Raw genomic sequence first — 25,264 nt, forward strand, 5'->3', positions numbered from 1 at the left:
TTACTTGTGAAACTCTCTCGGTTCAACACAGTTCACTTCGGGTATCGGTTATTTGGCTGGCCATATAATCATAATCCTAGACCGAGGAAGGTTCAAATTATGATTTGATTTATAGTAAACTTAATTCAGCTCCAAATTCAGTTCCGCATGAGCTGCGAAGGTAAATCTTGATACACTTTTGCATTTTACAACGTATCTACGTGGATTTTTAATGTAGAATGCATGAATTTTGTTTAGTGATTAGGATTTTGGGGCTGAAGGGATTTCAAATACTTGATTTTTGCAATTATCAACAATGCACACCACATGTTCGTTAAAATGTCCAAGTCAGATGCTTGTTTTCTTCAATCATCAACTTTGCTTTTCAAGGTTATTTGGTCTACTTGTGTATACTTCCTTCCCAGTAATGATGTAATTTGTTCGTTGACACCATCTTTCTAACTGCATTTGATGCTGCTTACTATGCTTATTTCACTGCCCTTAGGGCCGGCTCTTGAGGTGTGCAAGCCGCACCCTCGGCCGAGGCACGTTTTATTGGGGCCAAATTTTTATATATATAACAAATAAACCTTATATAATATAATTCGAATTTGATCATCGTAAAATAATCGAGCCCAACAATTTTTTCATTCATAATTCATTTGATAAAGTTTAAGTTATTGGGCCCAAACCAAAATCCGTTTGGTAAAGAATGCTAGGAGAGCTTCACGAATCATCGGCTAGCCGTTAGCTATTGCTGTATTTAATTTTATTATTATATTTTTGCTATATTTATTGTTATAACGTTAATGTTGTTAAAAAAAATAGCTTATATATTTCGTCACTCGTTATGGCCTATGGGCCTTTTTATTTCGGCTCGGCCGGGGTATATAAATTCTTAGAGACGGCCCTAACCGTCCTAAACCAATATATAAATGAAACTGTTGCTTAGTATGCTAAAATCAGTGGTCATACCAGTAAGTATACTAACTTTCATTTCAGGGTAGAAAAAATGGTGTTACAAAAACAACTTATTCAATGGTTTCTTATACATATGGTTTTGATAATTTTAGATACGCTTGACTTCAGTTAGAACACGAGCAAGTAAGTTTTTACAATCTATAAAAGAAATCTTAGAAACAAATTTAAGTTGGTTATTATTTTGCATTCTAGTACACAAAAGGATTCATGATGATCAAATTGGCCTACTGTTTTACTGATACAAACTCATATGTGGTGGATACATTAAAATCAAATTAGCCTATTGGTGTTTTTCACAAATTAAATTTGGACGTTTATCCTTTTTTTTTTAATGGAAATAGCATACATATATGCTTTCCTAATCACATATAGATATACATAACATGCTTTATGCAGATGCTGCAATCATATATGGATTTTGATTCAGTTTACAAACTTGTGCAGATATCCACAAATGAAGTCTATCTCCAATTGTAAGCCCAAGTGTATTCCTGCTATCGCTGCTGTTACGCTACAGTCGTTGCTACATATGCATCATCAACCACATCCTAATCCCCTTGGATCGACGTTAGCTAACACCCAACTTAATGATTTCACTGCCGCCTGCTACCGCCGAGATCTCCCGGCTGCCATGAAAGCTTTGAGCTTCATGCAAAATCACCAAATTTGGGCCGATTCTGTGACATATTCCGAGCTCATCAAGTGCTGTTTGGCTCATGGTGCCGTCGAAGAAGGAAAACGAGTCCATAAACATGTTTTCTCTTCTGGATATCAGCCAAAAACTTTTTTGATTAATACCCTTATTAATATGTACGTTAAGTTCAACTTATTGGATGAAGCACGCCGACTTTTCGATCAAATGCCGGAGAAAAATGTGGTCTCTTGGACCACTATGATATCTGCTTTCTCCAATGCGGGATTGAAAGACGAGGCCTTGAAATTCTTGGTTTTCATGCTCAGAAATGGTGTTTATCCTAATATGTTCACTTATTCATCTGTTTTGCAAGCCTGCAGTGGCTTACCGACCCTCAAACAGATCCATTGCAGCATAACTAAAGCCGGTTTGGACTCTGATGTATTCGTGAGAAGCGCGCTCATCGATAACTACTCCAAGTGGGGTGAACTACCAAACGCGTTAACCGTTTTTAATGAGATGGAGACACGGGATTTAATTGTTTGGAACTCAGTAATTGGTGCCTTTGCTCAAAACAGTGATGGAGATGAAGCTTTAAACCTTTTCAAACGCATGAAACAGTGCGGGTTTTTGGCGGATCAGGCGACACTGACTAGTGTTTTGAGAGCTTGCACTGGGCTGGCCCTATTAGAGCTAGGAAGACAAGTACACGTGCACGTGTTGAAGTATAATCGGGACTTGATTCTCAGTAACGCACTTCTTGACATGTACTGCAAGTGTGGTAGCATGGAGGATGCACGGTTTGAGTTCACTAGAATGGTTAACAAAGATGTGATCTCGTATAGCACCATGATAATTGGTCTAGCCCAAAACGGTTTCTGTCACGAAGCTATACAGATGTTTGAGGTAATGAAAACCTCAGGGACCAAACCTAACTACATAACAATACTCGGGGTGCTGTTTGCTTGTAGTCACGCGGGATTTGTAGATAAAGGGAGATCATACTTTCAATCAATGGAAAAGGTTTATGGCATTAAACCGGGTAGAGAGCACTATGGTTGCATGGTTGATCTACTAGGACGAGCCGGGAGGCTTAACGAGGCGGTTGAATTAATACACAACATGGACGCCGAACCGGACGCGGTGACATGGAGGACTTTGCTTGGCGCGTGCAGGATTCACCGCAACATGGATCTAGCTGCATACGCTGCTAAACGGGTGCTAGATCTTGACCCATATGATGCAGGAACTTATATCCTGTTATCAAACATTTATGTGAATAGTAACAGGTGGGAAGATGCTGAACGCGTGAGGAAGATGATGAAGGGTAACAATGTGAGGAAAGAACCGGGGTGTAGTTGGATTGAAGTGGATAAACAGATTCATGCGTTTGTGTTGAGGGATAATTCGCATCCGGAAATAGATGAGATCACACGGACGCTGGTTCAATATGTTCAGAGGTTAAGGGAAGTGGGTTATGTTCCGGATACGAGTTTTGTGTTGCATGATGTTGAAGGGGAGCAAATGGAAGATCCGTTGTTGTGTCATAGTGAAAAGCTGGCAATTGTGTATGGTTTAATGGCTTTAACAAATGGGAAAACTATAAGAATCAGGAAGAATTTTAGAATATGTGGAGATTGCCATTTGTTTGCTAAACTTTTGGCACAAATGGAGGGTCGGAATATTGTTATTAGAGATCCGATTCGTTATCATCATTTTCAAGGAGGAGTTTGCTCATGTGGAGATTATTGGTAACAGAAACTGAGACTTAATTTATTGGCATTTTGCCAAACAGTTTTTCTTTACTCAGTTCTTTGTTTTCTGTTCAAAAGGTTATCATGGTCTCATCTAGGGATGAGACTCTCATCATCCAATCATGTACATCATAGATTGTTTCCAACATTGAAGCAGTCATCTATGTACGATGAACAAATAAAAGACGTGAATCGAAAAACACACAAACAAGTAAGTCTGTAATATTCATCAACTTTTTGGCTTCTTGGGGATTACAAAAACATTCTGGATGTATTTTAGGATAGTAAGTCTACATGGCTTCTTGAGGTTTACAGTTACGTTGAAGATATATTAATAGAATGATGAACATGTTCACTATTATTTGTATTAATTTGGTTAGTTTCTCTACTTTTACTCCATGTTTCACTTTGAAGCTTTAATCATGTTCTTCAGACTCCTTGGCTAGCCTGGATGATGGTCATTGGAAGTCCTTGGGTCTTCGCCTATTTCTGTTAGATAATATTATCATATATTTCTGTATATTATGTAATTATTAGGTGCTATTATTTTATGTTGTATCCCTTCTAATTATGCTTATAGCATATTAAATCTAAATAGTCAACTTAATACTTGATGCATACTGGGTTTGCATTGTTTCATATGCTATCATGTAATTTTCCAAAACATGTAACATGGTAGCAAGAAAAGGCTCACCAGCCATAATTGAAGGTCTGTAAGGGCCAAAAGAATGAAATCCAAGATCCAGATGTTTGGACTAAAAACTTTGAATGATTAGCATTTCATAAAAGCATGATCTTATTACATATTCTTGGAAAGATCCTCCATAGTTTTACTGCAAATCTACCAGTAAAAAGGGGAAATTTTTTAAAGTTGCAGTGTATAAAAACACCTAAGAATGCGGCGAAGATTCACAACATTTTCCTCTTTCCATTCCCCTAAGAAAATCACGTCATCGGCATAAATAAGGTGTGACAACAACGACCCATTATCCCCACACCTCAACCCCTTAAATAGATTAGAGGTCATTGCCTTTTCCATCATAAAAGTCAGTGCTCCCATTGCGATGATGAATAGGAATGGCGATAACGGGTCACCTTGTCTTAGGCCCCGCGAACAATTAAATTCCCGGGTGGGAGACCCATTTACCAACATAGAAGCCCGACTAGCCTTAATGATTGCCGAAACCCATTTCCTCCAACGAACCAGAAAATTCATTTGACTTAGATTGAGTCAAGGAATCCCAAGTTTAGCGAGTCATGCGCCTTCTCTATATCAACCTTGAAAATCAAGCCACGTTTCCTCGACTTCCTCGCCCATGCGACCACTTCGTTTAGAATTAGCGGGCCATCGAGGATACTTCTTTTTGACAAAAATGCCAATTGTTCCGAAATTAACTTTCCAATCACCACCTTTAATCCAATTGCAGGCACACCCTTCAACCGAAAGTAACGAGCATCAGCCTGAGGCGGGATGATCTAGTGCAGAAAACGTGTGTGCTTTCTGTATGTTCAGTCCTACTTCATCCAGTAAACATGTCAGCTGCAAATTTTGCACCAATAAGATTTATGCCAAAATATGTACCTGATTCAGAAGCTTGGGTTGGTCATCTGATGGAAAGCTAATTTTATGCAATGGCCTATATATATAAATCAATAACATAATAAGAATTCAACATGATAACAAGCAGTGTTAAATGGGTCATGTTCGTGGGCTGGCGGGTCGAACACGACATGAGTTTTCACAATTGACAAGAACAATTGCCCATTTTGATGAAAATCAGGATCACTAATGTATGTCAGAACATTTGCGTTGGTATTTACAGCATCATTCCCCTACAAGGAACCTGATTTGCCCGAATCATAAACGGGTCACCCCGGTTAAATTGGTTAATGGTTATTTTCAACAGGCTTAATTACCTAGGTTAATGGTTATTTTCAACAGGCTTAATTACCTACTTACGAATGAATCAATTTGGTTTAAGTTTTTTCTCTGACAAGTCAACCACAACAAAATATCATAAAAGTAGAAAGCAGCAAAAGAGTGTACTTTTAATCCCCTATCGGTAATGGCTTAAGCACTTGTGTGCAATCATCATACAAGATTGAGAAAGCTGATCATCTCACTTCTTTCTTTAAAAATCTTACCCGCTTTGACTTAATCATTGGTCATACATAGGATGCAAAGAACCAAATTATGAACTCACCATTATTAAAAGTATTATAGCAGTTAATTCACGGGTAAATTACATCAGAAATTATCGTTCAACATTTATCTCGGTCAGTAATTATTTTTTTCAGACAATTCACAATATAATTTGGGTTTTAGTAAATCGAGAATGTTTAATAAATCTTGAGCTAATTTCATACCACAAGTTAAAAAAGCAGCATTAATTATTAGCCTAGAATGTTTTAAGACTCACAAAGCAAAATTAGCAGCCACAGCCAACTAACTGCACAAAGCAAGGCAGCCAAATTCAATGATTTTTTAATATTTCTATGCAACGTCAATCTTTAGGGAGTAGTTTCCCATATCCTGTTGCTCTTCTTGAATTCTTCGAACAGATTCATTAACAGAATGGCTGCAGTTGTAGATTTGAATAAGCTCAAGCGTTGGTATGTCCCCAATTTCAAGGGGGGTCTCTTCAAGGTTTAGGCACCACAAAATTTCTAATTGTTGGAGACACGGGAAACTTTTACTATCTGCTTCCCACAGTTTGATATCTAAGTCTCTAAGTCTCAAAAACTTTAGCTGTGGAAACTGCTGACCGTCTGTGTTCCAGCAGCTTCCCTCAAAGGCACGGAGTCTTAGTTTTAGAACTTGGAGATTAGGTAACGACTGAATGATTGACATGTCACTCCACGCTAGACAACACCTTTCTAGTGTAAGTCCTTTTAATGTTTCTGGGAATGCAAGGTGATTCTTTCCACACACAGGATAACTCCATAAAGTGAGCCTTTCAAGGTAGGTGAAAGGTTTGAAGTCATTTTGCTTATCACCTTCAGTAATGCATTTAAGTTTCTTAATGCAGGGAAAATATTTTTGAAAAGTATATGCCTTATCTTTCAATGCCACATGTGAAATAGTATGCAAATTCATTGGTTTTTCAATGGAACCAAAAACAAAGAGCGAATTCCAGCCCCACAAATGCCTCAAATTTACCAAATTTGATATGTTACTCGGTAACACTATTCTGTTATGATAAGCATTATAAATGAGGGTTTGTAGGTTCCATAACTTGCATAATGAAGATGGGAAACCTGCTGATGGATTCGAAATTGCAAGATACCTCAAGTGAACTAGCAATTCCATGCCTTTAGGAAAATCCCTTAATTCACACTCTAGTAAATCTAACACCCTAAGTAGCAGAAACGAATGCATATGCTTTGCAAGGTCATTACTCAAGGATCTGAAATCACTGAACCACACAACTGATCGAAGGTTTTGGGTGTCAACAGTTTAACGTGTCAACAGTTCCGATCACGTTCTTCAGACTCCTTTTCTAGGTTGGATGATGGCCATTGTGAGTCCTTGTCCTTTTCATTTTATTCCTTCATATTGTCAATCAATTATTTTCTTTCAACTAATTATTTATTTGCAGATCATGGCACTTTTAAGTGGTTTTGCTGGCGTGTACACAGAGGTAAAGGATGTTTATTGTTTTATATAAATACTTGTAAGGCTCTCGGGGTATTCATAACATCCTCAATTTTACAGGCTATAATAAAAAAACGGCCTTCGAGGAACATAAATGTGCAGAACTTTTGGTTATATGTGTTTGGAATGATCTTCAACATCATTGCAATATTTGTCCAAGATTTTGATGCTGTTATGAACAAGTATGTTATGCTCTTTACTGCCTCTTTTTATTTGAAGATTTTGTTATCTCTAGTGTTTCCACTTTTGTCCACTTCTAGCTAAAAGCTTGACTCTCTTTTATGCAGGGGATTTTTTCATGGATATTCACCAATTATCGTGCTCATGATTATCAACCATGCACTAAGCGGGATTGCTGTATCGATGGTGATGAAGTATGCTGACAATATTGTGAAGGTAAGGCTTTTTTATTTTTTTATTTTTTATTTGTCCTTAATGCCAATTTTTTTCTTGGATGCGCTACATGACTGGTATTGGTCTTCAATGCAGGTTTATTCGACTTCTGTGGCAATGCTACTAACAGCAGTTGTTTCTGTATTCCTGTTTAATTTTCATCTATCCCTCGCTTTCTTCCTGGGGTCCACGTAAGTTGCTAATACTGCTTGCTTTCTGATGAATGAAATGGCTGTTGATTGGTTTATGTAGCTAACACGGGTTAATCTTCACAGTGTCGTTTTGGTTTCCATATATTTGCATTCCATTGGAAAGCTGCAGAGATGATGACATTCATTTTGTTTTTTTGTACAATCCTGCCTTGGATGCAGTCTTGCAATTTGATACCAATAGTCAGTCAGTTTTAGAACATATCTCTTATGATATACACATATATTGTGGATTGTCTAAATGCTTCAATATGTTTTAACTATTATCCGGACACATGATGTAAAGAACACCATATAAGTAAATGTAGAAGGTTGGATGTTTTTTGAATGCAACTCTTGATGGGTCAAAAATATGAGCGTGTTGCACAGGCAGGATAGCAGGTAAAACTTAAACCCGAACACGGATTGGGTATTTCATGGGTTTAGACTTTAGACTGATGAAACTTGTTTAACCTGAAATGTTGAAATTTTTTTCAAAAACGTGTATTTTAAAAATCAAATTAGGTTAATGGGTTGGTCAAAAAAAAAAAAAAAGGAAATAGGTTAATCCGCTATCCCTAATAGTGGTTTATGAGGAAGTGAAATATGTAATCCGTCATTGCAAAGAGCGGCTTACCTGACAAGCTCTAATCCGCCATTCCCAATAGCGAATTAGGAGGAAACCCATTTCACCCCATTAACCAGCGTTAGTTTTAACAAACCAAGTTAACCCAGTTAGTTTTTTAACAAACCAAACTAACTCCTTATCCTAGTGTTTTTAACTTACATTGAATTTTGAACAGTTTTATAAAAGTAGATTTTTATAAATTGAAATGTAAAGTACATGTGTTCGTCTCCTAGGTACAAGAGACTGTCATCCCTTGGATCCGGGTTGAGATTCAAGTTCATATTCATTTTTTTGGTTGACTTAGGGTGTGGGTGGAATGAGAGATTTGTGATATTTTGTTTAAAGTGCTTGAAGTAGTGTGGGATGAGAAATTATGATTTCGTGTAAAGTGCAGAAGAATGTATTTGCTATTTATAAAGAAAATATGTTTTTTTTTGTCTTAAGGTAAACTTTTAATTTTAGATTAAAAAAAATACATTATATTACACACACCAATATAACACACCAAAAAAAAAAAAAGAAAACATTACAAACTATATTAAATATAATTTAACAAACTACTTATTAAAAATTAGAGTACACACTTAATTCTAGTTTACTTCTAATGACAGTCGTCGTTTGACCATTCAGAATCCGATGAGTGCTCTCCAAGATACGGGCCATGGTAGTAATCTGGTTCAACTTCTGTCGTCGTTTTCATAAACACTCTTCAGTACATCCGGGTCTTCTAACAAATCAGGGTTCAATTGGTCAAAAGTTAACTCCGGTGACGGTTGTTGTTTTGCTTTAGGCTGAGGAAAATCACATGATGCCTAAACAACCTCAAAAACATATAAGTAGTTACTCAAACAAAAGAAATATTGTATCATGAAACTAGATATATAAACACTTACACCATGTAGGATCCACGTCGTGCAAATCCAACGGTAGTAAGTAGGAGCACGACATAGGTAACATAACACCTTGGATATGTCGTTTATTGGACTGCTAGCATATACAACGGTAGTAACTTGGGATGAACTGGGATTCCCCTCACTTTTGGTCGACCAAGAGGATGATGAATTCATTATAGTGGGTGGTGAATTAGCAAGTAGGAGAAAATATTATTATAGTGGGTGATGAACTGGGATTCACCTCATTGGCTTTTATAAACAAATAATTTATTAAATACTATTTAAATATGTTAATTATGTTATTACACTTAAACATAGTTGCTAATATTATATCCCTTTAACATTACATAATGTTGTGACCCACCTAATCCGTCATTCTAAATAGCGGATTACAGCTAATTTTTTTTTGTCAACACACCTAAGCCGCTATTATGAATAGCGGATTACACAAAAAAAAAAACCGCTATTGTGAATAGCGGATTACACTTACAAAAAAAAAAAAAATATTACCTAAGCCGCTTTTGTTATTGGCGGCTTAGGAATTTTTTTATTACACAAAAACAATTTTTTTTATTAATTGTCACTGTCTTGTTCATCACGTGATGTTGAACCAGTTGATTGAATCAAAGAAACCACAAAATATCAACCATTAATCCTCTCAAATTTATTGATTCAAACAAATATGATGTGATTGATCATGCAGAAAATAAAAGCTTATCATGTGATAATTTAAAGCCTGTAATCATGCAGAAAATAAAAGCCTACAATGTTACCATGTGATAATTAAAAGGCTACACACATGCAGAAAATAAAAGCATACCATGTGATAATTAAATGCCTGTACACAGGGGCGGACCCACCTTAGTGAGATCGGGGTCCCGGGACACCAATCTTTTTTAAAAATATAGTAGAGACAATAGGTTACTTTTTTAAATGACCCCATAAAAATACTTAGGTGGAACCCATTGTATCAAAGCTTTCTTTGGTGTAGTGGCATACCTTTTCTCTTCCAACTTAAAGGTCACAAGTTTAAGCCTCACTAAGGGTGGGTTTAACATTTTTATTTTGTATTTCTAATTTTTATTTAAACATAGTGTTTTTAAGGGTGGTTTCAACATTTTTATTTTGTTTTTCAACATAGTGTTTTGTTTGGTTTAAAAGCAAATATTCTTTTTCGTTTTTCTACATTTTTATTGAGATTTCTAAATTCTAATTAAAATTAAGGGTTTTATTTGGTTTAAAAGCAATTCTTTTTTGTGTTTTTTTTTATTAAATTCTAATTTAAACTTAAGGTTTTATTTGGTTTAAAAACAATTCTTCAAAGATAATATTATAGAAATCAACAAACAATTTAACGAAAACTTAGATAAGTTAGAAAGAAAGTTTGAGTCTTTATATTCTTTTAACAATATTCTCTCAACCAACCGGAATGGCGACTGCCTCAAAAATTCTAATGTTGGGTGGTGAAAAATGTACACCGAAAAAAAGGGACCCCATTGGATGAAAATCCTAGGTCCGCCACTGCCTGTACACATGCAAAAAATAAAAGCCTACTATGTCATAATAATCATAGCCTGTTCACACAGAAAATAAAAGCCTACCATGTGATAATAAACAAAGACTGTACACATCCAAAGTTCAATGTAAGTTAAAAACATGTACTCCTACTCTGCATGTCAAATTTGCATTTGAAAGAATCTCCATGTGAATGCCAGAATAATAACTTTGCAGCCTTGGTTTGGAAGCGTGTATAAATCCAAAGTAAAAGGAGAATCCAAAGTTCAATGTAACTTAAAAACATGTACTTTCATATTTTTAATATTATTACTACTTTTATAAAACATGTACCTTACATTTCAATTTATAAAACATCTATTTTTATAAAACTGTTCACAATTCAATGCAAGTTAAAAACACTAGGATAAGGGGTTAGTTTGGTTTGTTAAAAAACTAACTGGTTTAAGTTGGTTTGTTAAAACTAATGGCGGTTAACGGGGTGAAATGGGTTTCCTCCTAATCCGCTATTAGGAATGGCGGATTAGAGCTTGTCAGGTAAGCCGGTTTTTGCAATGACAGGTTACGTATTTCACTTCCTCCTAAACCACTATTAGGGATAGCGAATTAACCTATTTCCTTTCTTTTTTTTTACCAATCCATTAACCTAATTTTATTTCTAAAATACACCTTTTTGAAAAAATTTCCAGAAATGTTTGCTTTTTTCTTTTACATATTATTGCTCATAAATCTAATTACAAATTTACACAAAAGAAACACAAATGTTTTAGAAAGAATTTCCCCCTTAAAAATTATAGAACTCAAAACGCTTAATTTCTTTTTTAAGTTTCAATGAAAATTATTCAACCAGTTAAGTTTTAACATAAAGTTTAATCAAGTAAAATTACAAAATTATGTTAAATCAACCCAGAAACTGGCATTCGGTTTATGTATGTAGATTCGACTGGACCCCTTACAAGTTATAAAATAAACCCGCAAGTTTCATAGTAGGTTCACGCAACCATGATCTATAGTGTGCGTTTTGTTTGTAAGAACAAACACAGTGACATGCCAAATTTATTAGTACAAGCATCTCCATATCATTATAGAGGTGGTTAAAAGTAACGAGAAAGAATAGATGCAGTCATCCAGCCTCTTGCAAACAGTCTAATCAACCACTTGAAACATCACTGAACTTGAATACACAATCATATAGTCTCCCACCCAGAAACTGGGCAACTTCTGGATGCTTCACCTAATTGCATGCAACCAACCAACCGTTGTTTAAAATTTGTAACGAATACTACTATAAGCATAAAGGAACAGAAAACAAGAATAAACTGTTGCTAACCATTCCAATCTTGAGAGAATCACATTTAAATTGAGCATAGAGGTTTGTCTCGATTCCACGGCCCTTCCAACAAATTCAATATCAGATGATAGTGATATAATGAGTGCTTATGTGTACTTTGCAACATTTATGGGCAACTGTGTATATTTGGTTAATACTCACCATTCCTTCCAAAACTACCAGGTCAGCATCACTTGCCAGGTAAGCAAGCTCTTGGGACACGCTCGAGAGATCAATAACCTGTCATAACAATCAACTAATTATTATACGCGCAACACTCAACAACTTAAGAGGCACATGATCAAACTATGCATGAACTATGAAGCAATCAATCTCACTGTCTTACCGGCAAATCGTTACCAGAATTTGCAATCAAAAGATTCTGAGTATCAACACCCATGAGCTTTCCATTTTCATCTTTCAACTGACAGATATCATTAACATCAATATTAGCCATGCAACCAATAACAGTATCCACTTCATTTAAATCAAAATGCTGACAATAAAATTACAGCTTTAGTACCTTTGATATGATCTCCAGTAGCTCATGATAAGTTACATCATTGATCGATGGTAGGTCATTAGCTGCCAACACAACCTGTATTATGAAACCCATGAAACCCGAGATGATATCGCTATTTTCTGAATTTACAGAACAGTCCATAAAGTTTTGGGAAAGTGGTAACAGACCATAGATTTTATTAGACTAGAAGGTATCCAATGTAATACCAAACTCTATGTATGGAGCCTCTGTGTAACCCTATTAATATTAAACACAATCAACATATGATCATCCTTTTGATTTATTTTGGTATCAAAACCAAGTTGCTCTTAAACCTTCATGAACACCACATGCTATCCTGCATCCTAGCCGCTCACAACAGCCGCCCCAAAACCTCCACACAGCAGAGGGCGCTAACAAACCCTAGAAGAAACAATCTGTTCTATTAAATTCTAGAAGAAACAACCTCTACTCTTAAACCCTGACAGCTCACAAGTCACAATAGTCCTAACCCTTAAACAACACACTCTCTTAAAACTAGCAAACCTTAGCCGCTCACTACCAGTAACTATAATCCCTAGCCGCCACCACAAATCGCTTATGACCATCATCACAATGGCTAATTTGTTTTTACCATAAGCAAGACAACGACAAATAATTCCCACAAGCTTGCCTTTACCCTATCTAGTGTGCCTAGACAAAGCACGTGGAAGTTGATTAATGATCAAATTGTTGATATCTTATACAAATTTGGCAACTCCTACATTTCTCTCTTTATGATTCAGGCTCGGTTATTCCCCATCCTAGCTTGTTGAGTGTATTAGAGTAGTTATGTATTTAAGTATGACAGTCTAGAAGACATCTATTAGTAATATCAAATTGTGCCTAGGCGTGTGCTTTGATCACTTTTGATAACTATGATACATAGAGCGGTAGAGCCCCATGTAACCCTATTGTATGCACAAATACAGGTATCCTTTACTTCATGAAACTTTATTCACCACTTGACAGTGACAAGACGTGACCCTTAGGTATCGTATTTCGCATATCTAGTAGGTTTTGAAATCTAGTGTATGGAGGTGGTAGAAAACTCTTTGCTAAACTTCGAATACCTCCATAGGGGCAATTCTGTGTATTTATGGGCGGTTAGTGATCATCTTTACTAGTTAATATTAATAAATTTTCTTTTAGTTAGTTTTCTTGTTAATCAAGATGACTTGTTGGCTAGTTGGTATGCTAAGGTTTTAGGGTTAAGTCCACGAAGTCCTTTAATATTAAGACTTAAGAGGGTCTTAAGGTCAAGGGTTTTATTATGCAAGAACTTGAGTCTTACTATGTGAGATCCCTACTTTTCTATTTGTAGGAACTATCTTGGTATTGTCTTTGTTTCTGTTTAATTTTAATAAGAATCGGGCTGATGAAATAGTACGTTAAAACCTTCAAATTCAACGTCTTTAAAGCATAAATATGGTTGCATAAGATGAAACTAACACGAGAAGTAGGAGAAACTGTTTTTTCAATGATTATGTCCCAGACTGAAGAATACATGCATAGCATAACATGGTCAAATGCTACCTTTCCATCCCTATGCAATGGGTACATACATAAAATAAAACACACATAGTGAAGCGTGATTTACGTGAAACAGAAAATTATGGAGGGATCAGTTAACAGTTTATTGAAACTTAATTATCTGCCAGGCAATCAATAATGCAGAAGCAAACTGAGTTATGGAGCATAAAAGTATTTAGTTTGACAGCCTACCTGTGTTCCACGACGAAGCAATTCTCTAGCAAAGGGCAATATACCCAAGATAATATCTGCACCGGAGTTGTCAACAAATATGACAGCCTGTCATTATAAATATATGTAAGAGACATGCATAAAGAATAGATCAATTAAAAGAACGGCTTGGTTATGGGACGAATCCTGGTGGGACTAACCTTTTTCCAAGGTTTCTTGCTCCATTTTGAAAGGAAAGCATCTAAATCATCAATAACCCAAGGTCGGGGAACAATATTTTGACAGCTAGCCAAAAATGACATTCCATCCTTAGAGAATAACTCTGCAAGCTTCAAGAAACAGAAAAATGTTACATTGTCAATTATAACAGAACCCAAATTACTATTAGGTTTGTATTGTGTCAGGAGCATGTAATGTATGAGTTACGAATCCGCCAAAATTGTTTTACTATAGATGACTAAATTTATGTCTGTGTAGAATGGCAGAACGGTGGAATAAATGGTTTTATTAGTGAGAAGTATTTGGTTACCGTTGCAGATCCAAGATCAAATATGTTCCCTGCAAATATCCCTCTGACCAAATTCTCCACTCGCTTTGGTTCTTCCTCAATAGCATCATTCAAATTGACAACATCCTTGAACAAGGTAATTGCTTTCGCATTTTCTTCATCCTAGTGCACCAAGCCCAAAAATTAAAAACCGTTTCTATGTTTGAACTTTGAAGTTACTCAAGTTATATATGCTTTATACTTTTATAAAAACATACATAATTCTTGAATGATGACTAGGAAAGCCTAATAGTATATCCTCACCTTAACTTTCTTGAATATGTCTCTGAAACCAACCTCTCTGAGAATCAGCTCACGGATACGACAAAGAAGCTACGATACATTTGTAAGATTTAGCGTTACATCATAGGTTGGTTATGTAGCCAGTAAGTACCATATTACTTTTATTGCATGAATAACCCATAGTATACACTATTATTTATATATAGGGGCAGCAATTGTTGGACATGAAATGAAACGGGTTTTGGGTCGACCGACAAAACCCATTTAATAAACGGTTCGGGTTTGGGTTGACCCGTTAACCTGCTTAAGTATTTTAAAAAACCTCTATAATTATATTTTTATTTATGATTAATCTGTTTTCCATTTTTTTAACATACACTTGTAATTTCCAATACAATTTCAAGATTTTTAATAATTTTCAAAAAATATTTTTTAATAATTTTCGAAAAATATATATGTATATTTATATTATTCATATTAGTCAACCGAACCTAAATTATATCAATTTTCTTTTTATTATTAATTTTAGAAAAGTGGATTAAACGTGTCGTGTCGACCCGAATTTAAGTGTGTGCAGGTTAGGGTCGAAATCTTTGACATGAACAATAATATGGGTCGGTTCAGGTTGCAGATTTGAATAATAATACTGACTATGCAATCAGGCGGTCCACCATGGCTTTCAGGATCCTTTTTGAAGTCCTCTAGTATTTCAGCATACCTTAACAATTAGGGAAAAAGAAAAACTAATGACTAGTTATTATGAAAGAATAAATGAATAATAATAATAATAATAAGTGTGAAGTGAAGAGGACCTTTGAGCAAAGTTTAGAGCTTTAGCAGGCGCATCAGAGAGAGTATCATCAGATTCTGCTCTCCTGCTGAAAGAAGGAATGGAATTGGCGAAGAGGTTGATCCAGGAGAGCTCAGTGGGAGTAGGCTTCTTAGGGTTATCGGAAGGGAACCTGTAAGGGATGGTGCACGCCCTGTAATTGCTCTCCATCGGTGTTTTTAGTAACGGGAACGCCACCATCTCTCCCCAGCTCTCCATTCTGTTCAGGATAGGAAATGGAGTCACTTGGGTTATTCATGAGAATGGTAGGCTGGCTTGTGATCGATTGGTCATATAACTTCTCTTTCGGTCCTTGTACTGTGAGATATATTCTTCACCATCCTTGGAATAAAGAATATCCATTCGAGCGTATACTAAGTGCCAGGGGTGGCCCCGACCCGACCCCTTTGTTTTTGCAAAATTTTTGGGTTTTATTTGAAAATTTTGTAAACAAGACGATATTTAAGAGCGGTTCGGTAAATCTCATGGAGAAGATTTTAAATAATAATTCGTTTATTATTTATTAATAAGTTAGTCTTATCCTAATTCCTATTTGAGTTTGGCTCAAATTATGTATTTGAGTTCGAGTAAGATTAGGCCAAAGGATATCTATATAAGCCTTTAGTATTTGATGTATTGTTTAAGTTTTTGCCATTAGTTGGTTTTCTTAATAAAGAGTTTATTTTGTTTGTCAAGTAGTATATTTGGTGGAGTCCATTTAAATGCAGAATCTTGGAATATTGCAGAACCTTGTTTTCTTGTTCGAATAAAAGACAGGGGCTGCGTGGTTGAGTTCTAATTTGGTTTGTGATATTACTTGTGAAACTCTCTCGGTTCAACACAGTTCACTTCGGGTATCGGTTATTTGGCTGGCCATATAATCATAATCCTAGACCGAGGAAGGTTCAAATTATGATTTGATTTATAGTAAACTTAATTCAGCTCCAAATTCAGTTCCGCATGAGCTGCGAAGGTAAATCTTGATACACTTTTGCATTTTACAACGTATCTACGTGGATTTTTAATGTAGAATGCATGAATTTTGTTTAGTGATTAGGATTTTGGGGCTGAAGGGATTTCAAATACTTGATTTTTGCAATTATCAACAATGCACACCACATGTTCGTTAAAATGTCCAAGTCAGATGCTTGTTTTCTTCAATCATCAACTTTGCTTTTCAAGGTTATTTGGTCTACTTGTGTATACTTCCTTCCCAGTAATGATGTAATTTGTTCGTTGACACCATCTTTCTAACTGCATTTGATGCTGCTTACTATGCTTATTTCACTGCCCTTAGGGCCGGCTCTTGAGGTGTGCAAGCCGCACCCTCGGCCGAGGCACGTTTTATTGGGGCCAAATTTTTATATATATAACAAATAAACCTTATATAATATAATTCGAATTTGATCATCGTAAAATAATCGAGCCCAACAATTTTTTCATTCATAATTCATTTGATAAAGTTTAAGTTATTGGGCCCAAACCAAAATCCGTTTGGTAAAGAATGCTAGGAGAGCTTCACGAATCATCGGCTAGCCGTTAGCTATTGCTGTATTTAATTTTATTATTATATTTTTGCTATATTTATTGTTATAACGTTAATGTTGTTAAAAAAAATAGCTTATATATTTCGTCACTCGTTATGGCCTATGGGCCTTTTTATTTCGGCTCGGCCGGGGTATATAAATTCTTAGAGACGGCCCTAACCGTCCTAAACCAATATATAAATGAAACTGTTGCTTAGTATGCTAAAATCAGTGGTCATACCAGTAAGTATACTAACTTTCATTTCAGGGTAGAAAAAATGGTGTTACAAAAACAACTTATTCAATGGTTTCTTATACATATGGTTTTGATAATTTTAGATACGCTTGACTTCAGTTAGAACACGAGCAAGTAAGTTTTTACAATCTATAAAAGAAATCTTAGAAACAAATTTAAGTTGGTTATTATTTTGCATTCTAGTACACAAAAGGATTCATGATGATCAAATTGGCCTACTGTTTTACTGATACAAACTCATATGTGGTGGATACATTAAAATCAAATTAGCCTATTGGTGTTTTTCACAAATTAAATTTGGACGTTTATCCTTTTTTTTTAATGGAAATAGCATACATATATGCTTTCCTAATCACATATAGATATACATAACATGCTTTATGCAGATGCTGCAATCATATATGGATTTTGATTCAGTTTACAAACTTGTGCAGATATCCACAAATGAAGTCTATCTCCAATTGTAAGCCCAAGTGTATTCCTGCTATCGCTGCTGTTACGCTACAGTCGTTGCTACATATGCATCATCAACCACATCCTAATCCCCTTGGATCGACGTTAGCTAACACCCAACTTAATGATTTCACTGCCGCCTGCTACCGCCGAGATCTCCCGGCTGCCATGAAAGCTTTGAGCTTCATGCAAAATCACCAAATTTGGGCCGATTCTGTGACATATTCCGAGCTCATCAAGTGCTGTTTGGCTCATGGTGCCGTCGAAGAAGGAAAACGAGTCCATAAACATGTTTTCTCTTCTGGATATCAGCCAAAAACTTTTTTGATTAATACCCTTATTAATATGTACGTTAAGTTCAACTTATTGGATGAAGCACGCCGACTTTTCGATCAAATGCCGGAGAAAAATGTGGTCTCTTGGACCACTATGATATCTGCTTTCTCCAATGCGGGATTGAAAGACGAGGCCTTGAAATTCTTGGTTTTCATGCTCAGAAATGGTGTTTATCCTAATATGTTCACTTATTCATCTGTTTTGCAAGCCTGCAGTGGCTTACCGACCCTCAAACAGATCCATTGCAGCATAACTAAAGCCGGTTTGGACTCTGATGTATTCGTGAGAAGCGCGCTCATCGATAACTACTCCAAGTGGGGTGAACTACCAAACGCGTTAACCGTTTTTAATGAGATGGAGACACGGGATTTAATTGTTTGGAACTCAGTAATTGGTGCCTTTGCTCAAAACAGTGATGGAGATGAAGCTTTAAACCTTTTCAAACGCATGAAACAGTGCGGGTTTTTGGCGGATCAGGCGACACTGACTAGTGTTTTGAGAGCTTGCACTGGGCTGGCCCTATTAGAGCTAGGAAGACAAGTACACGTGCACGTGTTGAAGTATAATCGGGACTTGATTCTCAGTAACGCACTTCTTGACATGTACTGCAAGTGTGGTAGCATGGAGGATGCACGGTTTGAGTTCACTAGAATGGTTAACAAAGATGTGATCTCGTATAGCACCATGATAATTGGTCTAGCCCAAAACGGTTTCTGTCACGAAGCTATACAGATGTTTGAGGTAATGAAAACCTCAGGGACCAAACCTAACTACATAACAATACTCGGGGTGCTGTTTGCTTGTAGTCACGCGGGATTTGTAGATAAAGGGAGATCATACTTTCAATCAATGGAAAAGGTTTATGGCATTAAACCGGGTAGAGAGCACTATGGTTGCATGGTTGATCTACTAGGACGAGCCGGGAGGCTTAACGAGGCGGTTGAATTAATACACAACATGGACGCCGAACCGGACGCGGTGACATGGAGGACTTTGCTTGGCGCGTGCAGGATTCACCGCAACATGGATCTAGCTGCATACGCTGCTAAACGGGTGCTAGATCTTGACCCATATGATGCAGGAACTTATATCCTGCTATCAAACATTTATGTGAATAGTAACAGGTGGGAAGATGCTGAACGCGTGAGGAAGATGATGAAGGGTAACAATGTGAGGAAAGAACCGGGGTGTAGTTGGATTGAAGTGGATAAACAGATTCATGCGTTTGTGTTGAGGGATAATTCGCATCCGGAAATAGATGAGATCACACGGAAGCTGGTTCAATATGTTCAGAGGTTAAGGGAAGTGGGTTATGTTCCGGATACGAGTTTTGTGTTGCATGATGTTGAAGGGGAGCAAATGGAAGATCCGTTGTTGTGTCATAGTGAAAAGCTGGCAATTGTGTATGGTTTAATGGCTTTAACAAATGGGAAAACTATAAGAATCAGGAAGAATCTTAGAATATGTGGAGATTGCCATTTGTTTGCTAAACTTTTGGCACAAATGGAGGGTCGGAATATTGTTATTAGAGATCCGATTCGTTATCATCATTTTCAAGGAGGAGTTTGCTCATGTGGAGATTATTGGTAACAGAAACTGAGACTTAATTTATTGGCATTTTGCCAAACAGTTTTTCTTTACTCAGTTCTTTGTTTTCTGTTCAAAAGGTTATCATGGTCTCATCTAGGGATGAGACTCTCATCATCCAATCATGTACATCATAGATTGTTTCCAACATTGAAGCAGTCATCTATGTACGAAAAACACACAAACAAGTAAGTCTGTAATATTCATCAACTTTTTGGCTTCTTGGGGATTACAAAAACATTCTGGATGTATTTTAGGATAGTAAGTCTACATGGCTTCTTGAGGTTTACAGTTACGTTGAAGATATATTAATAGAATGATGAACATGTTCACTTTTATTTGTATTAATTTGGTTAGTTTCTCTACTTTTACTCCATGTTTCACTTTGAAGCTTTAATCATGTTCTTCAGACTCCTTGGCTAGCCTGGATGATGGTCATTGGAAGTCCTTGGGTCTTCGCCTATTTCTGTTAGATAATATTATCATATATTTCTGTATATTATGTAATTATTAGGTGCTATTATTTTATGTTGTATCCCTTCTAATTATGCTTATAGCATATTAAAACTAAATAGTCAACTTAATACTTGATGCATACTGGGTTTTCATTGTTTCATATGCTATCATGTAATTTTCCAAAACATGTAACATGGTAGCAAGAAAAGGCTCACCAGCCATAATTGAAGGTCTGTAAGGGCCAAAAGAATGAAATCCAAGATCCAGATGTTTGGACTAAAAACTTTGAATGATTAGCATTTCATAAAAGCATGATCTTATTACATATTCTTGGAAAGATCCTCCATAGTTTTACTGCAAATCTACCAGTAAAAAGGGGAAATTTTTTAAAGTTGCAGTGTATAAAAACACCTAAGAATGCGGCGAAGATTCACAACATTTTCCTCTTTCCATTCCCCTAAGAAAATCACGTCATCGGCATAAATAAGGTGTGACAACAACGACCCATTATCCCCACACCTCAACCCCTTAAATAGATTAGAAGTCGTTGCCTTTTCCATCATAAAAGTCAGTGCTCCCATTGCGATGATGAATAGGAATGGCGATAACGGGTCACCTTGTCTTAGGCCCCGCGAACAATTAAATTCCCGGGTGGGAGACCCATTTACCAACATAGAAGCCCGACTAGCCTTAATGATTGCCGAAACCCATTTCCTCCAACGAACCAGAAAATTCATTTGACTTAGATTGAGTCAAGGAATCCCAAGTTTAGCGAGTCATGCGCCTTCTCTATATCAACCTTGAAAATCAAGCCACGTTTCCTCGACTTCCTCGCCCATGCGACCACTTCGTTTAGAATTAGCGGGCCATCGAGGATACTTCTTTTTGACAAAAATGCCAATTGTTGTTCCGAAATTAACTTTCCAATCACCACCTTTAATCTATTCACAAGTACCTTGGAAATGACTGTATTTAAACAACCAATAAGACTTATGGGTCGGAAATCTCCTAGGTTCAAAGGATCTTTCACCTTCGGTATTAACGTGATAAAAGAGGACAAACATCCATTAGTAAAAGAGCTACTATTATAAAATTCGTCGAAAACTTTACAGAAGTCATCTTCAAAACATCCCCAACACCGTCTCAAAAACTTAAAATTAAAACCATCCGGACCCGGCGACTTGTCCCCATCGCATTCCCACACCGCCTCTTTAATTTCCGATGACGTAAACGGCCCCACTAGAAATTCCGCCTCGTCCACATTAAGTCTGGACATCCCATTACAAACTAAGCTCGGCCTCACACCCAACCGTTCATTAAATCGTTCCGCAAAAAAATCAAAAACCAAATCTTTCAAAATAATGGGATTATCAACCCAACCACCATCGTTGGTAGCCAATCCATGTAGTCTGTTGTTAGTGATTTTTGCATTTAACAAGCTATGAAAATAACTCGAGTTTTCATCACCGTCCACTACCCACCGTATTTTTGCTTTTTGTTGTAAATCCTTTAAAATCTGAGCCTCAACCTCCTGCACAAACATCTTACATTGGTCCATTTTATCCGATTCACCTTGCGATAATTGTCGAGATTCTGCCTCCAAATCTAACACCCGAATTCTGGACTTTTTCACCATCAGCACCCCTTCCTTATCCCTTTTGTACTATACCAACCAACCCTTAATTTTTGACTTTAACCATCTCAATTTAGTCATAAGGGCTAAGTCCTCCGGACCCGAGAACGTAAATTTTGGCATTCAATCACAATAAAATCTACAAAACCCAAAAGGTGAAGCCACGAATTAAAGAACTTGAATGGTATATGCCCAAAGTTAGCATTCACAGCCCCTAAAAACACCGAACGATGGTTGGAGCAGTCCTTATCAAGAACCGTACAAGACGCTGATGACCACTTGTTCATAAACCCCCGACACACTAAAAAACAGTCTAATTTACTGAACTTATTGCCATGATATGACACGTACGTGAAATGCCCTCCCCCATTTTATATTCCACTAGGTCCGCTGCCTCAATGAATTGGTTAAACGCCACTGAATTTGAAGCAACGAACTCAGAGTTCCGTCTTTCTGACGGAGCTCTAACATCATTAAAGTGCCCCACGAAAATCCAAAACCCCGAAAGAGCATCCTTAATACACAGGAGCGTATGCCACAACGCCCTGCGTTCCAATGCGTCGTTTGAGGCATAAATATTGACCACGTTCAGCGTTTCACCCGACACCTTGATCTCCCTAGTAACAACCAGGAACCTTCAATTTCTTATTACTTATTCTATTAAAAAAGGAAGGATCCCAAATACTAAGCAAGCCACTAGAATTACCAACCGCGTTGGCCACTTCGAATTCGAAACAAGTTCTCCCCCAAAATCGACTTACCCGAACTCTAGAAACTGAACAAATTTTTGTCTCTTGGAGGGCGATGAAGTGGACCCCAAGACTAGTCTTCAATCCCCTCACCCACTTCTCCTTCTTTACCTCTCCAGCCCCCCCTGCAATTGATCGTAATAATATTCATTGGCAAGCTTGAACTTTGCCCTCACCCAAAATTACTTCACAAAGCAAATTCTGATGTTCAATCAAATCGACTCCGACCTCAAACCCAACTTCAGTTGTCTTTACCACTTCGACAGTGGCTGGATCTCCATCATTAACTTCCGACTTGGAATATTACATGGCACGTTAACATCCACCAGTAACAACACCTTCTGGTAAAAGAATGCCCCTAACCCCATGCGCCGACTTTGACTTGGGACTCCCCCCACATGCATGCAATCGTCCACCTTTGACCCTACACCTTCTGCCTCGGCTCTCTTGTCTTAACAACGTGATTCCGGCCAAACTCCTTTCCTGGTCTAAATTAACCTTCTTCCATATCCCACCGACGGCGTATCCAAATAAACCAAGCGCTTCTTTACAGGGAAACTTGAGCTACTCTCAACACTAGTGGAATCAAAAACATGCATCCATGACTTTCCTTCCTCCGTAACCCAAAGAGGATATTTCACGTTGTTCCAAGATATGATTATTATTTCTTCATCAATTCTGCCCCTAAGTTTAGTAAGGATGTTACATGTACGTTGTCAACAGACTCCCAACTAAACTTTGAAAGGCCAAACGATCTTACCAAACAACTCCCCCACTTTATTGTAAACTTTTGAATCCCCAAGTGTCAAAGGTACCCCGATTACCCTCACACCCGCAATCCGATCACAAGCCATATCTTGACCAATCCAAACCTCCGCCTTGTCAAATAGGACCTCCATGTATCGCTTTTTTCTCGAACAAACTCCTTAGCCTCTTTGAAGCTAATGAGAACGGACAAACCCCCCACATACGATAAAGCTACGTTTTCGAACCCAACCTCTTTAAGCATGAGTTTGGAATCACATAAAGTTTGCATGTCCTTTGCTACCGCAAGAACTGACCTCTCCCGGCAGTTCTTTAGAAATGGCACCCCTGGATCTTCCACCTCCACTTCCTTCCGGACCACCCGTTCATTCGCTACTACTGCCTTATAGGACCTTACTCCACTTCTACTATGTATAGACACTTCCCGATGATGGTATATCTTGCCCAGCCTCTGGTTGTTTCCCCTTTCCTCCCATTCCTATCGAATTTTGCAAGGGTCACACCAATCTTGGCGTTTAAAACCTTAATGCCGATAAGCTTATCCAACAAGTTTTGCACGTTCACCACCCCTCTGAATCTAATAAAACCAAACCAATTTCCCCGCCTATCGCGTTTCGTCGGAATGTATGTATCCGAGACCGTCCCGATATGACGACATTCTGCCCACAGATCAGTACTTGTAACCCTGTCCGGCAGATTTGACACGAAGAAAGTAGTTTCTGTAGGTTTCCTCCGCCACCCCATTTTCTTTTTTCTCTTGATTGATGTATTTGATGGCTAGAGAAATGGAGCGCCATTTAAAAAAATACTACTTTGTATTTTGCTTTAATTACTAAACCATTGTCATTAACTACTTTACTATTTTATTTTTATAAGAAACGATGCCAAACCGTTATTCCTCTTAAATCTTTAGGCATTATTGAAATGGCAATACTATGAATTAAAATTTAATTGATAAAAATATGTTGTTACATTTAATAAAAAAAATTAAAAAAAAATTGTTTTATTATTTTTTTGAGTTTTTTTTTAACTTTTATACAATTTTTTAGGAGAGAATATAACTTTGCTTTTACATTTTTTATTAGCTTTAACTGTACACAACAAGATTCGAACTTTAATTAAAAACATGTAGTTGAGAATGAGTTTCTTGAGTTTTCTCAACTCAAGTGAGTTTTTATTTTAGAGGCATTTACATATATCCACTTCCTAAGTTTCTTTATTACATATTTACCCAACCCTTAAATATTAATTACATATTTTGCCCTTCCTAAACCACATATGTTACATATACTTTCATTTTATTAAAATTATCTTAGTAAATGACTATAATACCTCCATTAACAAATAAAATATATAATTTTAATACCACTAAATTTTCCCTTTTTTACAGACATGTAATGAAATCATTTTAGCATTTTTTATCTATGTTTTTAGTTTTCTAAATAATTTAGTATGATATGTTTTTGTTATAATTTAATCAATCATTCAAAAACAAGTTGAGATCTTTTTGTCGTCTCAGTGAATAGTTTCTCAACCCACTATTTTCTTTGACAAGCTCTTAACCCACCGTAGTACTTCGAAAAGCCAACGATGGTGGAATTCCTCACCGGTGGTTAATCCAATTATGTTCGCCTCTTTTCCATCAATCCCTCATAGCCCTTTTGTACACGTCTTGGTACGCTGGAATCA

The 25,264-nt window shown here is 36.9% G+C and overlaps 3 protein-coding genes and 2 pseudogenes across 3 annotated transcripts; 3 read left to right on the plus strand and 2 right to left on the minus strand.

Moving 5' to 3' along the window:
• The first annotated feature begins 1,384 nt into the window (after positions 1–1,384).
• LOC143615580 (pentatricopeptide repeat-containing protein At2g03880, mitochondrial pseudogene) lies at positions 1,385–3,349 on the plus strand (annotated as a pseudogene).
• Positions 3,350–6,826: 3,477 nt separating this feature from the next.
• On the plus strand, positions 6,827–7,744 carry LOC143615582 (CMP-sialic acid transporter 2-like). The gene is made up of 6 exons (XM_077088681.1): positions 6,827–6,869; positions 6,948–6,989; positions 7,064–7,185; positions 7,291–7,399; positions 7,493–7,587; positions 7,672–7,744. The coding sequence occupies exons 1-6, from the start codon at positions 6,858–6,860 to the stop codon at positions 7,721–7,723; spliced, it is 432 nt and encodes a 143-aa protein (XP_076944796.1). The 5' UTR covers positions 6,827–6,857; the 3' UTR covers positions 7,724–7,744.
• A 3,870-nt stretch (positions 7,745–11,614) lies between these two features.
• On the minus strand, positions 11,615–16,033 carry LOC143615581 (damage-control phosphatase At2g17340-like). Its single transcript, XM_077088680.1, has 11 exons — positions 15,798–16,033; positions 15,637–15,703; positions 15,007–15,075; positions 14,725–14,865; positions 14,396–14,524; positions 14,217–14,303; positions 12,474–12,548; positions 12,297–12,374; positions 12,113–12,190; positions 11,951–12,013; positions 11,615–11,854 (listed from the first exon to the last, which is right to left on the minus strand). The coding sequence occupies exons 1-11, from the start codon at positions 16,031–16,033 to the stop codon at positions 11,771–11,773; spliced, it is 1,107 nt and encodes a 368-aa protein (XP_076944795.1). The 3' UTR covers positions 11,615–11,770.
• A 1,977-nt stretch (positions 16,034–18,010) lies between these two features.
• LOC143615579 (pentatricopeptide repeat-containing protein At2g03880, mitochondrial pseudogene) lies at positions 18,011–19,987 on the plus strand (annotated as a pseudogene).
• A 3,981-nt stretch (positions 19,988–23,968) lies between these two features.
• On the minus strand, positions 23,969–24,319 carry LOC143615569 (uncharacterized). The gene has a single exon (XM_077088671.1). It carries the CDS (start codon positions 24,317–24,319, stop codon positions 23,969–23,971), a length of 351 nt encoding a protein of 116 aa, XP_076944786.1.
• Between the last annotated feature and the right edge of the window lie 945 nt (positions 24,320–25,264).

This window comes from Bidens hawaiensis, unplaced genomic scaffold (genome assembly GCF_021521415.1).
Source record: "Bidens hawaiensis isolate Kalapana, Puna unplaced genomic scaffold, B.hawaiensis_p1.1 tig00043550_1, whole genome shotgun sequence".
Taxonomy (NCBI): Eukaryota; Viridiplantae; Streptophyta; class Magnoliopsida; order Asterales; family Asteraceae; genus Bidens; species Bidens hawaiensis.